The following is a 14035-nucleotide window of genomic DNA, read 5'->3' as shown; positions in this document are numbered from 1 at the left end:
TTTTCGGAGTTATGTGCGTTTTAATTACAAATTTACTTTAACGTGAAGGAAAACATCGTGAGGAAACCTGCATGCCTGAGAGTTCTCCATAATGTTCTCAAAGGTGTGTGAAGTCTACCAATCCGCACATGGCCAGCGTGGTAGACTGTGGCTAGAACACTTATCACTCTGAGAGGAGACCCGTACTCTGTAGTGAGCCAGCGATGGGTTGATCATGATGATGATGAATAATTCGTAAATAGTACCTATCATTTCGTTTTTATTCTAGCAGTAATGAATCAAAAAATCTCTGGACTAATAGATAATAATAATATTTAATAATTTGGTTGGTATAGCAGTATATAGAGCCTAGAAATTCTGTAAAATCTATACCTACTATAAAAGCGAAAGCTGACTGACTGATCTATCATCGCATAGCTCAATTTACTGGACGGATCGGGCTGAAATTTGGCATGCAGATATAGACGTAGATTTTTTGAAAATAGGGGTTTGAAGTTTTTGTAGCTCACGAGGTAGTCGCGAGCATAAGCTAGTTATGTATATTTTGTGAATCATGCTAATTGTTATTAGTTTAGAAAGTTATCTAATAATCTAATAGACGTCTCTATAAATACTGAAAACCTGTCAACTGTGTATGTCAATGTTCCGATCAAATCTCACAATAATATTCAAGAAAAAATATCAAGACACGCGGTAGCGTGTCAAAAGCCAAGTTACAGCTTTCTAGCATTATCTAGATTCCAGACCGAAGCTATGACTGCTCAAAAATACGACGAAACGCTTCGAGAAAGGTACGTAGTGCCTCATCCTTTAGTTCGGCTTCGGCCAAGACTGATTGCGTTTTCATAGATGTTAATATGTTCAGAAAACCTTTCATCATCATGATCAACCCATCACCGGCTCACTAGAAAGCACGGGTCTCCTCTCAAAGTGAGAAGGGTTTTGGCCATACTCTACCACGCTGGCCATGTGCGGATTGGTAGACTTCACACACCTTTGAGACCATTAAGGAGAACTCTCAGGCATGCAGGTTTCCTCACGATGTTTTCCTTCACCGTTAAAGCAAGTGATATTTAATTAATTAAAACGCACATAGCTCCGAAAAGTTAGAGGTGCGTGCCCGGAACCTTAAAAACCTTTCATATTCATGGTGAAATAAATCTGCTGCTTTGGCAGTATTTATTTCTCAAAACGGCTAATATTTGGATCAGTTGAACATTAAATAAACAGATACATGGTTTAATTAATATGTTGCTTTATTTACACGACATGATATGCATAATATACAAATATTTACACAACATTAGGTATCTAGTATCTACAGGTGGAATTCGTAAACTTTTTACTTAACCCAGTAGTTGGAGGGGTAACCGTAAGATGAGTAGCCAAGAGAGTTGGACCATCCGAGGGTTGAGTAAGGGGACGCATAACCTGAAAGGGAATTGTAGACGGAGGGTACAGAGCTGTATACTGAAGGTACGGTGTTGTACACTGAGGGGACAGAGCTGTACACTGAGGGGACAGAGCTGTAGACTGAGGGAACAGACCTGTAGACTGAAGGTACGGTGTTGTACACAGAAGATACGGTGTTGTATGCTGAGGGGACAGCACTGTACACAGAGGGTGCATAGTAAGAACGAGCGAGTACTGGGGCTGATGAAGCGTAGACGGTGGGAGAGGCAACAACTGAAGGAGCAGCGGCAACAACGGGAGTTGCGGCAACAACGGTCCTAGCCAAAGGCTCCTTGCGTACAACAGCGTTGAATCCGTTGACATCATCAGCAGTGTAGTCAACAATCCTCTGGGTGCCGTCAGGGTCGACTAGAGAATACTGTCCGGCCACGTTTCCTCCTACACGGGTTTCGGTTTGACTCTTGTAGTCGCCAGTGTTGGGGTCGGCTACATCGTAGGAGAAGCTGGAGGAGTCGCCGTCTACTTTCACCAGGGCGGAGCTGTGGACTGCAGCCACCAGAGCGAGTACTACGACGAACTGCAATAGAATGGAAATAGTGAGGAAATCGTTTAGAATTAACCAGTAAATAGAGTGAACAACTTTTTAAACTAGGAAGGAAATTTAGCTACTATGAGTTTTCGTTTAAGAGCTAGCGCGCATTACGGTAAATTTTTTTAACATTTTTTTCCCCGCAAAATCTGTGAACTATAGAACTACAGAAAAGCGCTCACAGTGCAGAATTGATTCCGCACGGGATTTTGATAGATTTCATTTCACGGATTTTAAAATGCACCGGAACTCGCCGCACCGCGGTGCGCGCTAGCTCTTAGTCAGATATTAAAGACGTATAGCCTGCACTTCACACAAGTATTAAACCACTGCATATCCAAATAATTTTCTGAGCTTGAACTTTTAATATTTATTTGGTCGTCGTCTTCAACTGATACCAATTGCTCCCACCGCTGCTTTATTTGGTAGATTTAGATAATTCATTGATTTTAATATTCATTTTTTTAAACATCTTTGAGCATTTTTTTTACATATTTCTGCAGAGATCTTATACCAATCAAGGGGCTCTTTTAAGTAAATCTGCTAAACTCAATAAAATAAAATATTACTTAAAGTCAGATTTCTTACCTTAGCGACCATTGTTGCTATTTCAAGTGAATCCTGTCAAATGATACAGTTTCACCCTCACTAGATGCTTTTATATGATTCAGATATGACGACCCGTTTCTAAATAGGCACTGGTTAATCTTTAAAACACTGATAATTACTTTAAATAGTCATTAAAAGTTAAATTATATTGAAAATACAAGGCCACCCATGCTAACATGCCAAATATGCGAACATATAAAATATAATAAAAATAATTCCAAATTGTCCAATGTACAGTTTTTAGGAAAATTAATTGAAATGCCTTTAAATAATTTATAGCTACAATATGGCCTTTTATTACCTAGTAACCTGTTTTTTTGAATAATTTGCTCTACAAGCAGAGTTCAAATTGGTATAGTAGGCAGATAGATCTATAGTACGCGACAGGTCGAGATGGCAAATGGAGGCAAGGGGGGGGGGGGACACGTACACTCGCACAGTCCCCGTACTATACTTAATCGGCACCAGCTTTTCAGCCTGCGGACATCCACTGCTGGGTTGAGACCATTTTTAGGGTTCCGTACCTCAAAAGGAAAAACGGAACCCTTATAGGATCACTTTGTTGTCTGTCTGTCTGTCCGTCTGTCTGTCAAGAAACCTACAGGGTACTTCCCGTTGACCTAGAATCATGAAATTTGGCAGGTAGGTAAGTAGATCTTATAGCTGGCATTTGGGGAAAAATCTGAAAACCGTGAATTTAGGGTTAGATCACGCAAAAAAAATTACATTGTGGTCATGAACTAATAATTAGTATTTTCAACTTTCGAAGTGAGTGACTATATCAAGTGGGGTATCATATGAAAGGTCTTCACCTGTACATTCTAAAACAGATTTTTATTTATTTTTATGCATCATAGTTTTTGAATTATCGTGCAAAATGTCGAAAAAATACGACTGTAGTACGGAACCCTCATTGCGCGAGCCGGACTCGCACTTGGCCGGTTTTTTAATGAGCGCCATCACACACTTTCACCATATCCAATAATACATTATACCACATACATGTTCATCATGATTATCATCATGAGCAACCCATAGCCGGCTCACTACAGAACACGGGTCTCCTCTCTGAGTGAGAAGAGTTTTGGCCACAGTCTCTACCACGCAGGCCAAGTGCGGATTGGCAGACTTCACAAACCTTTTATAACATGATGGAGAACTCTCAGGCATGCAGGTTTCCTCACGATGTTTTCATTCACCGTTAAAGCAATATAATATAAATAATTTGTGCTCGGTGATGAGTATTCCAGTATTGGTAGGTACTTATCCCAACGTCTATCGGTTTCTTGAACTAGCGCCTTGCTGAATGCCATTTCAGTTTCGCGATCCGCTGAGCTATGTTTTTTTACCGTGGTTCTCCTACGGATGTCCTCATTTCTAATTTAATCACGTAGAGAAACTCCTAGCATAGCTGTTTCAATCGCCCGCTTACTCTGAGCTTTCATATAAGACCCATAGTTAGCGACCATGTCTCCGATGCATTATGTCATGACTGGCAAGTGCCAACACACAGTGTTCGAAGACTTTGTGTTCAAGCACTGAGAAATTTTGGACGGTCCTTGGCAGACTCGACGGTCTGACTCGCACTTAGCCGGTCTTTCATTTATACAAAACATACAATAGCGCGCAATGAACTTCTTTTATTCTTCTATTACCAATTCTAAATTCTGTGGCAGGAACAGTATTCTGAATCGGTTCATTCGTTAATCAGTACTCAAAGACTGACCTTTAACAAAGACTACTTTTAATTCCGTTTGATAGAGATTATTGATAAGTCATTTTGAGATTGATTAATCAGATTATCTGGTTCATTAGATCTCAAGTTAGTAGTTACGTAAGTGGTATAAGATGATTTCTTGTGTGTAGGTACATTCTGCTCCATTTTGACTAAATCAATAATTATCGATTGTTGATGAATTAAGATGATAACAAAATAATTAATGTAATATTGATAAATACTGCGATCGGTATCTCGATGCAGTATTGCGGTCCTAAACGATCAATAAGGTATTCTTTTGACAAGCAAATGTTTTATATTTTATATTATGAAGACGTTTTGTTAGTTTATATGTAGGAGGTAATCTCCGAAATTAATGATCTAATTCTGAAAATACCATCACTGAGAGCATACATGATGAGAGCTACTTTAGGCTATAAATTAGATCACTCGGACGAAGTCACGGGTAGTAACATTATGAAATAATAAATTTGTTAGTCTGTATGTAGAGGATAATCTCCTGAACTAATGATTCAGCCAGTGTGGTGGACAATGACCAAAACCCTTCTCATTCTGAGAGGAGACCCGTGCTCTGTAGTGAGCCGGCGATGGGTTGATCATGATGATGATGAATGATCCAGTTCTGAAAATTCATTCAGTGAGAAATAGCTACATTATCCCCAAGTGCTATAAATTCAAACACGAGGACGAATTTGCAGGAAAAAGTTATTTTAACATTTTATCTATTTGTATGCCGCTAAGCGATTTAGCGTTCCGGTAGATGCCGTGTAGAAACTAAAGGGGCATGGGTTTAATAAAAACTGCCATACCCTTTCCAGATTACCCCGCTTCCATCTTAGACTGCATCATCACTTACCACCAGGTGAGATTGCAGTCAAGGGCTAACTTGTAATTTAAAAAAACTTGAGTTTGCCTCAGGTCGAGAGAAGGGTGAAGAGATGAATCACATAATCCATATCCATATCCATACTAATATTATAAATGCGAAAGTGTGTCTGTCTGTCTGTCTGCTAGCTTTTCACAGCCCAACAGTTTAACCGATTTTGATAAAATTTGGTACGGAGTTAGCTTACATCCCGGAGAAGGACATAGGCTACTTTTTATTCCGGAAAATCAAAGAGTTCCCGCGGGATTTTGAAAAATGTAAATCCACGCGGACGTAGTTGCGGGCATCCTCTAGTATTACAGATAGGTTGCTCTCCCGGTCTTGGTGACGCGGATTGATTGACTGGACATATTTTTAGCTAATTTTGAAGGCCCATTTCATAAATTGGCAGACTGAGACTCTTGGATGAACTCAGCGACTTTTTATTGCTAGTTATGATGGCTGAACTTGCTGCACTGCAGTATCCTCCTATTCTGATATTCTGTAGAAGTTAAATAGAACTTCTACAGAATATTATGTACCTACATGTTCATTTATAATGATTAGATGTATGCAAATTTTTCCTTTGTTCGATATATGACAATTTCCTTACATCGATTTTGACAATGTTAGCAAACTAAGGCTTCCTTGAGAAGCATAAAAAGGTTAACAGGTACAACCATAGTTATACAAAAAAAGCACGTAGGAGTATTATGTATTGTCGTTTAATTTATCATTTTAGCGTCACATGGTATGTACAAAATAATGTTATTTACAAGGCAGTTTCGTATGGCTAACATTAAAGTAAGGACCTTATAAAGGCTTCGTTGTGATTCACCAGTAGTTAAGAGGAAGGGATTTGATGCCGTAGGAGTTGTAGTAAGGAGCAGCGTAACTGCGTACCAAGGGAGCTGAGGCGTATACTGAGGGAGAGGCGACTAGGCTGGGGGCAGCATAGGTTTGAGCAGCGTAGACCGATGGGGCAGATGCGTAGTATGTAGGGGTAGCGATGCGGGAAGCGTAGACTGGAGAATGGGCTGCGTAGACTGCAGGTGCGGCGTAAGTACGGGCCGCGTACACTGGAGCAGATGCAGTGTAGACTGGGGCTGACGCAGCGTAGACAGTAGGAGCGTAAGTGCGCGCAGCAACCACGGCGGGTGCTGCAGCTACGGGCGCAGCGGCAACCACAGGCGTAGCCACAACAGCGGGATCTTTACGCACAACCGCGTTGAAGCCATTCACATCATCAGCAGCGTAATCCACAGTGCGCTTGGTACCGTCAGCGTCCAATAGCGAGTATTGTCCTTTAACAACACCGCCGACGCGGGTCTCGTGCTGGCTCTTGTAGTCGCCGGTGTAGGGGTCCGCGACGTCATAGGCGAAGCTCGTGTAGTCGGTGTCTGCTGCCGCGACGTGGGCCACCGGCACCACAGAGCTGTGGGCCACGGCGACCAGGGCGGCGAGTACTACAACCAACTGGAAAAGAAAATTGTTATTAGAACAAAGAAAGAATTGGAAATTAGCCAACTAAAAGTGCACTTATGTACACTACAGTCAAGTTAGCTAATTTTTCAAACTGAATTTGAAAATAAAATTTGCTAAAAATGCGGATAACATTATTTTTATTTAATTACTAGATGATGCCCGCGACTTCGTCCGCGTGTATTTAGGTTTTTAAAATCCCGTGGGAACTCTTTAATTTTCCGGGATTAAAAGTAGCCTATGTCCTTCCCCGAGATATAAGCTAACTCTGTACCAAATTTCATCAAGATCCGTTGAACGGTTGAGCCGTGAAAAGCTAGCAGACAGACAGACAGATAGACAGACAGACAGACAGACAGACACACACTTTCGCATTTATAATATTAAGTATGGATTAATAACTGTTACGTGAGCATAGTTAAAATTCGTGTTGCGTCTCTTTTTAATTTGTAAGCTAAACTTGTTGTCTGCCAAATATCGGTTAGAAAAATGGATAGAATACTAAGTAGATACAGATATTAGACAAGTACCTACTCAATGAAAAAGATCCTGCTTAATACGAAACACGTTAATTTCCAAAACTTCCTTGACATCATTTTATCCTGAGCATAATCTTATTTAATTAAAATACTAAATCATCATCATCATCACGATCAACCCATCACTGGCTCATTAGGAGCTCTCCTCTCAGAACGAGAAGGCTCTGGCTGACGCTGGCCAAGTGCGGATTGGCAGACTTCACAAACCTTTGAGTACATTACGAAATTACGAAGAACTCTAAGTTTTACTTCACCGCTAAGCAAGTAATCAAGTAGTAAGTGATAGTTTCTTGCAAAATGCACAACACCGAAAAGTTTTAGAACTATAAATATTTCATCAATTATTTTAAGATTTAAGTAAAATTCGTCCTCGCTAAAATATTGAAAGATAGGTAATAGTTTCTGCCCGCGATTTTGTCCGGGTGGATTTATTTTAAAACCCCTTTTATTTTCCGAGATAAAGTGTTCTAACTTTTTTCAGCTGGTGATTAAATTTCTTGCAAGAAAAAATTACAAACAGACACACTTTCGAATTTAGTATGGATAGCAGATTTAGACTATTAAACTTGAAAATTATTTTATCGATCACGCGCACGCACTCACAAACCCATTAAGTGTAGCGTAATTACACTAGTCAATGGTCGAGGTAAATCTAAAGCACAATCACAACACTATAAAATATTCACCTTAGATGCCATTGCTGCTATGACAAGTGAATCTCGGGGAATGAGTGCAGATCAGACTAACTAGGAGCTTTTATATGGATCGGATATACGCGGGCGGGCACAACCGCATGGTATTTAAAAACGCGTATGTTACTGTGGATCCGGAAACGCAAGGCCGGCTGTTGGAAAGCACAAAGAAATGAGTCGAGACATGTCATTATCGTATCGCGTTATTCATTATTCCTACTGTTATAATTTTTTATAGGTTGCAGTGCGTAATTGTACCCGCCTGTATACTAGTGCGGCCTAAGGTGATCGATATGCAAGTAGATCGCTGATCTAGTTTTTAATTTTGTTTGCGTTTGTTAAAGTTTAAAGGGCATCATCATCATCATCATCATCATCATGATCAACCCTTCACCGGCTCATTACAGAGCGCGGGTCTCCTCTCAGAGTGAGATGGGTTTTGGCCATATAGTCTACCACGCTGGCCATGTGCGGATTGGTAGACTTCACACACCTTTGAGAACATTATGGAGAACTCTTAGGCATGCACGTTTCCTCACGATGTTTTCCTTCACCGTTAGAGCAAGTGATATTTAATTAAATAAAACGCACATAATTCCGAAAAGTTAGAGGTGCGTGCCCTGGATCGAACCCCCGACCTCCGATTAGAAGGCGGACGTCCTAACTACTAGGCTATCACTGCTTCTAAAGGGCATCATAAGAATATAATATAGGCGCATATAATCACTTTTCTGAGTTATGTGCTGATGCTCGCAACTTCATCCACATGGATTTAGGTTTTTTGAAAATCCCGCTGGAACTCTTTGATTTTCTGGATTAAAAACCAGCCAATTGCGAGTCAGACTCGCGCACCGAGGGTTCCGTAGGTACAACAGTCGTACTTTATCGACATTTTCACGATAAATCAAAAACTATTATGCATAAAAATAAATGGTAATCTGTTTTAGAATGTACAAGTTTCCTTTCATGATTCCGAACTGGTATAGTAATCTTACTTTAAAAGTTGAAAATATTGATTATTTTGTTCATAACACGTTTTAATTTTTCAAAATTCATTTCTGCAATTTCAATTTTATGTGCAGAGCAATTGAAAAAATTTGGGTACCCAAGAGTACTTAGGTGACTTTTAAGTAGAATTTGTAAGCTCTCAACATATTATTACAAAGCTTTGATAAAACCTCATTACATTTTAAAAGGCATCATGTACAAATTTTTATTAAAATAGCCACTTTAATGTTTTCCATTTTTGCGTTTTTATTACGATTTTCCAACTAAGATACTATTGTATGCCAAAAACAGTCCGTACTTGGCTTGTAGGGTTCGCAAAAAAGTAAATTTATTTTTCATAGACTAAAGTAAAAAGATGGATGGAGCCCTCGAAAGAAAACGGTTTCATAAAAAATGCCAGTGGGGGTGTGTCACGCTGCCGCGCCGACCCAATTATATCGATTACTGTTGCTTCGCGTAAGCGTTTAAATTCTAACAATTTCTGCTTTCTTTTGACAGTAAGTTAGAGTTGGATTCTTACATAAATCTTCTGAAGGTCTTATTGACATTATGAGTATGCTATAGGCTTCTTCTCTGACCAAGGCGCATTTAGAACTTGAACCCCTCGAAGATGTATGAATAGAAATAATCATCACTTGATAGGCAGCTGCCTATTATAAGTGTCTAGTAAAAAATATTGACCTATCAAAAAGTATCCGTAATAAATTAATTGAATATTATTTTGGACTTTGGCTTTGACTTACAAAATCCTGGGCTTAAAAACTTGTAGAATCATATTTGTAGATGCTTTTAAATTGGCTTTCCCGCACTTGTTTCATTTACTAAGTGTTTATTTGCCGTCTATCTTATATTTTTGTCTGTTACTCTTAGTTTTCGCATCATGTTACCGCCTCACGTACGCAGTGTAGGAGCAAATATTAAAGGATAAGATATTCGTACTACAATGTCCAATTGTTGTATCCACATAAATTACCATTTATGGAGTTTTTTTTGCACAGTGCAGTATTTTATATAGACAACGCCACAACGCCATGGATATTTAAGAAATACAACCTATTTTCTTTTTTAACTAAAATCGTTTACTCTCCTAGAATTTCACCAGAGTAAGTTAAATACCGTGTTTTAAGGGACTTCCTGAGTTGACACTAATCTAAATATATAAAACCGGCCAGGTGCGTGGCGGGCCACGCGCAGTGTAGGGTTCCGTAGTCACAACTTAGCCATGATAGTTTTCCTTCAAAATTGATTATAATATATAATACAGCTGTGAATTTTTTCACATTCCTATATACTACCATTTGGCTGATAAAGGGGGGGGGGGGACACTCGACTCTAATAACAATTAGCAATTTAAAACGTTATATTTTACAAACGGATGTAGCAATTGAAAAAGACCTATTCAACGATACCCCACACTATGGGGTAGACGAGAAAAAAAATCATCCCCACTTTACATGTAGGGGAGCTACCCCAAAAAAATATTATCACAATTTTATTTGACCACTTTGTCGGCGTGATTAATATTTATACACATGCCAAATTACAGATTTCTAGCACTAATAGTCTCTGAGATTAACCGAGGACGGACGGACGGACATGGCGAAACTATAAGGGTTCCTTGTTTACTACGGAATCCTAAAAAGGAAAAGGCCTGACTGATCTATCAACGCACAGCTCTAACTACTGGACGGATCGGGCTGAAATTTGGCATGCAGATAGCTATTATGACGTAGGTAAATCCTTGCTTAGCGGATGCAAGAATCTGCATGCCAAATTTCAGCCCGACCCGTCTAGTAATTTGTGCTAGCTATTATGTTTTGTGTTTCTGTTTTATGAGCTTTTATGAGCTTTTGGGGAACCTCTCTCTGGTAGTAGGTAAGGTATCTGCATATTATATTCAATCCTAATCAAAATTAAGTTCTAAGCATATTATTGGAATTCCTCTGCTATTTCAATATTTAATTACAGACGTTATATTAATTGAATTTCAAAACCACATCACAGGTATTCGAGCACGAACACAATTTCACCCAAATAATATTATTTGGCAGAAATTGTATTTAATAATATTTGGAATAATATTGCATGTTACCTGCTATTCAAACATGTTCGAATTTTGAATTCTAAGCTCAGCATAAATTATCAATTTAATTTGGACTGCATTTCGAGTGATTTCAAATTCGAAGTCACATGTTCTCTATGTTTTAAACTGTATAATCCTATTTTCTACGCATATGAAACATAATACGAATGTCTGTTATTCTATAAACAACTATCTAATAAATTTTATTTAAATAGGTACCTTTTTTAGGGTTCCGTACCTCAAAGGTAAAAACGGAACTCATACAGGATCACTTCGTTGTCTGTCTGTCTGTCAAGAAACCTAGAGAGTTCTTCGCGTTGACTTAGAATCTTGAAATTTGGCAATAAGGTAGGTTTTATAGCAGACATGAGGGGGGAAATCTAAAAACCGTGAATTGTGGTTGTTACACAAGAAAAAAATTAAAATGTGTTCATGAAGCAATATTACTATTTTCAACTTTCAAGTAAGATTACTATACCATGTGGGGTATCGTATGAACGAGCTTTACTTGTACATTTTAAAACAGATTTTTATTTATTTTTTTGCATTATATTTTTTTATTTAGCGTGCAAAATGTCGATGAAATACGATTGTAGTACGGAACCCCCAATGCGCGAGTCTGACTCGCACTTGGCCGGTTTTTTATCGCTGGGAAATGCGTTTACGCATCCTCCCCCGGAAGCTAGCCAGTCAGCCAGCCAGCCACCCAGTCAAGCCAGCCAGCCAGCCGGCCAGCCAGATTGAGAATGCTACTCTGATTCCAGTCAGGAAAATTCTGCTGTGCCTGGCGGCCACAAGGTGTTGATGAGGAAATTCAAATTGGCGGCGATCACAATCGATCGAAGACGGTCGATGTGTTAGGTTAGGAACTTTTTCGTGAACATATTTTTTTTGTGACGTAACCACAAATTCACGGTTTTCGGATTTTTTCCTTTAGGTACTTGTTCTATACCTAATGCAATAAGACCTACCTACCTCCCAAATTTCATGATTCTAGGTCAACGGGAAGTACCCTACGACACTACGTTACGTACGTTTTCTCGACAGACGGACAGACATACAACAAAGTGAACCTAAAGGGGTTCCTTTTTCCTTTTGAGGTACGGAACCGCAATAATCGTAAAGCTGAGTAGCTTCACAGTATAAAACTAGTGCGATATGGAAAGCAATTTGCAATATTGTTGCCATAATATGCAATTCGCAACCTTTACGCTATATCTTCGTTTAATATTTTACTATTATAAAATTATAGAGCGATGAATAATCATTAAGAATTACTAAGTTTAGGAAAACCAGTGCAAGGCCGGCGAGTTATCAACAGTAGTCATATGGGTTACTTTGTAACACAAGCGGAAATGTTTATACCTATAGTATTTTTTGTTAGACTAGTCTTCCGGGACGGCCTACAATTTAGGTTTAAAAATCCAGTGGGAACTCTTTGATTTTCCGGGGCAAATGTGTATACGTCCATCTCCAGGATGTGAACTATCTCTGCACCAATTAAATGATGCCAACAACTTGGAATTTAGATTTTATAAATCCCGTGGGAACTATCCCCTAGTTCGATAAAGGAGTTGGCCAGCGTTGGTTGACTATGGCCAAATTCTTCTTATTCTGAGAGGGGACATGGTCTCAGTAGTGAGCCGGCAATGTGTTGATCATAATGATGATGATGATGATGATGAATCCATACTGATATTATAAATGCGAGAGTGTGTCTGTCTATCTGTCTGTCTATTAGTCTGTCTGTCTGTCTGTCTATCTGTCTGTCTGTCTGTCTGTCTGTCTGGTAGCTTTTCACGGCATAACAGCTAAACAGATTTTGATGAAATTTGGTAAAGAGTTAGCTTACATCCCGGGGAAGGACATGGGCTACTTTTTATCCTGGAAAAGAAAAGAGTTCCCACAGGATTTTTAGAAACTGAAATCCACGTGGAGGAAGTAGCGGGCTGAACTACAATAAATTATCGAGTGTGCTAGATCCTAATTCATAAGGATAAATACCTGAACAATTACTTTCCAGGATATCCTATTGTATGCTAAGAATGCGTCATCATGTATCGTGTCAGTCAATATTCAAGACAAGCGCCAACCGGTCATCAATAAATACATAAAACATAAGTCTATCTTTGTACAAGTAAATCCGTAAGCTTTTTGTCTAAGAACAGGTTTGATGGCTACTTAGTTCTGCCCTACATTCGCGCACCAAGGTGATCTAAAGAAATTATACTCCTTGTTTTGTTTTGTTGCTATTTTACTACAAGTTGCGTCAGAAACGGCCTTTGAATATAGAGACAGTTGGATACCGCGTTTTATGGGCAACTTACGCACGTGCTTATTGCTGATGAAATTACCCGAAATAAAGAACATTTTGTTTGTCTTTGGGCGTGGCTAGTGGCACTCTAGAGCCAACGACAAACCACCAAGTTATTTAGCGCGCATGCCGCATACCCTTGTCTTTTTGGGTCAAGTTTTGATGATCGTGACTCCCTCGAGATATCATCTCCTCACGATGGCGCGCTATTTCTCTGTTGGAGGCCGTACGGGAGGCTCTGCAGAGGTGTGTGTCAATTTTTAGGGTTCCGTACCTCGCAAGGAAAAACGGAACCCTAATAGGATCACTTTGTTGTCTGTCTGTCGGTCTGTCAGGAAACCTACAGGGTACTTCCCGTTGACCTAGAATCATGAAATTTGGTAGGTAGGTAGATCTTACAGCTGACATTCGGAGATAAATCTGAAAATCGTGAATTTGTGGTTACATCACACAAAAAAAATGAATTAATAATTAGTATTTTCAATTTTAAAATTAAGATAACCATATCAAGTGGGGTATCATATGAACGGTCTTCACCTGTACATTCTAAAACAAGTTTTTATTTATTTTTATGCATAATAGCTGTTTTAGAATTATCGTGCGAAATATCGAAAAATTACGACTGTAATACGGAGCCCTCGTTGTGCGAGCCTGACTCGCACTTGGTCGGTTTTTTAAAAAGAATATTAGCAATGTTAATCAT

General features: G+C 39.2%; 2 protein-coding genes across 2 annotated transcripts; both read right to left on the bottom strand.

Moving 5' to 3' along the window:
- Positions 1-1342: 1342 nt before the first annotated feature.
- On the bottom strand, positions 1343-2616 carry LOC117997130 (larval/pupal rigid cuticle protein 66-like). Its single transcript, XM_069500388.1, has 3 exons — positions 2591-2616; positions 1617-1990; positions 1343-1526 (listed from the first exon to the last, which is right to left on the bottom strand). The coding sequence occupies exons 1-3, from the start codon at positions 2600-2602 to the stop codon at positions 1343-1345; spliced, it is 570 nt and encodes a 189-aa protein (XP_069356489.1). The 5' UTR covers positions 2603-2616.
- A 3307-nt stretch (positions 2617-5923) lies between these two features.
- Positions 5924-8031, bottom strand: LOC117988023 (larval/pupal rigid cuticle protein 66-like). Its single transcript, XM_034975150.2, has 2 exons — positions 7922-8031; positions 5924-6690 (listed from the first exon to the last, which is right to left on the bottom strand). Exons 1-2 carry the CDS (start codon positions 7931-7933, stop codon positions 6049-6051), a joined length of 654 nt encoding a protein of 217 aa, XP_034831041.1. The 5' UTR covers positions 7934-8031; the 3' UTR covers positions 5924-6048.
- Positions 8032-14035: the final 6004 nt, after the last annotated feature.

Source organism: Maniola hyperantus, chromosome 1 (assembly GCF_902806685.2).
Source record: "Maniola hyperantus chromosome 1, iAphHyp1.2, whole genome shotgun sequence".
Classification (NCBI taxonomy): Eukaryota; Metazoa; Arthropoda; class Insecta; order Lepidoptera; family Nymphalidae; genus Maniola; species Maniola hyperantus.
This window is presented reverse-complemented; position numbering and strand designations above follow the sequence as displayed.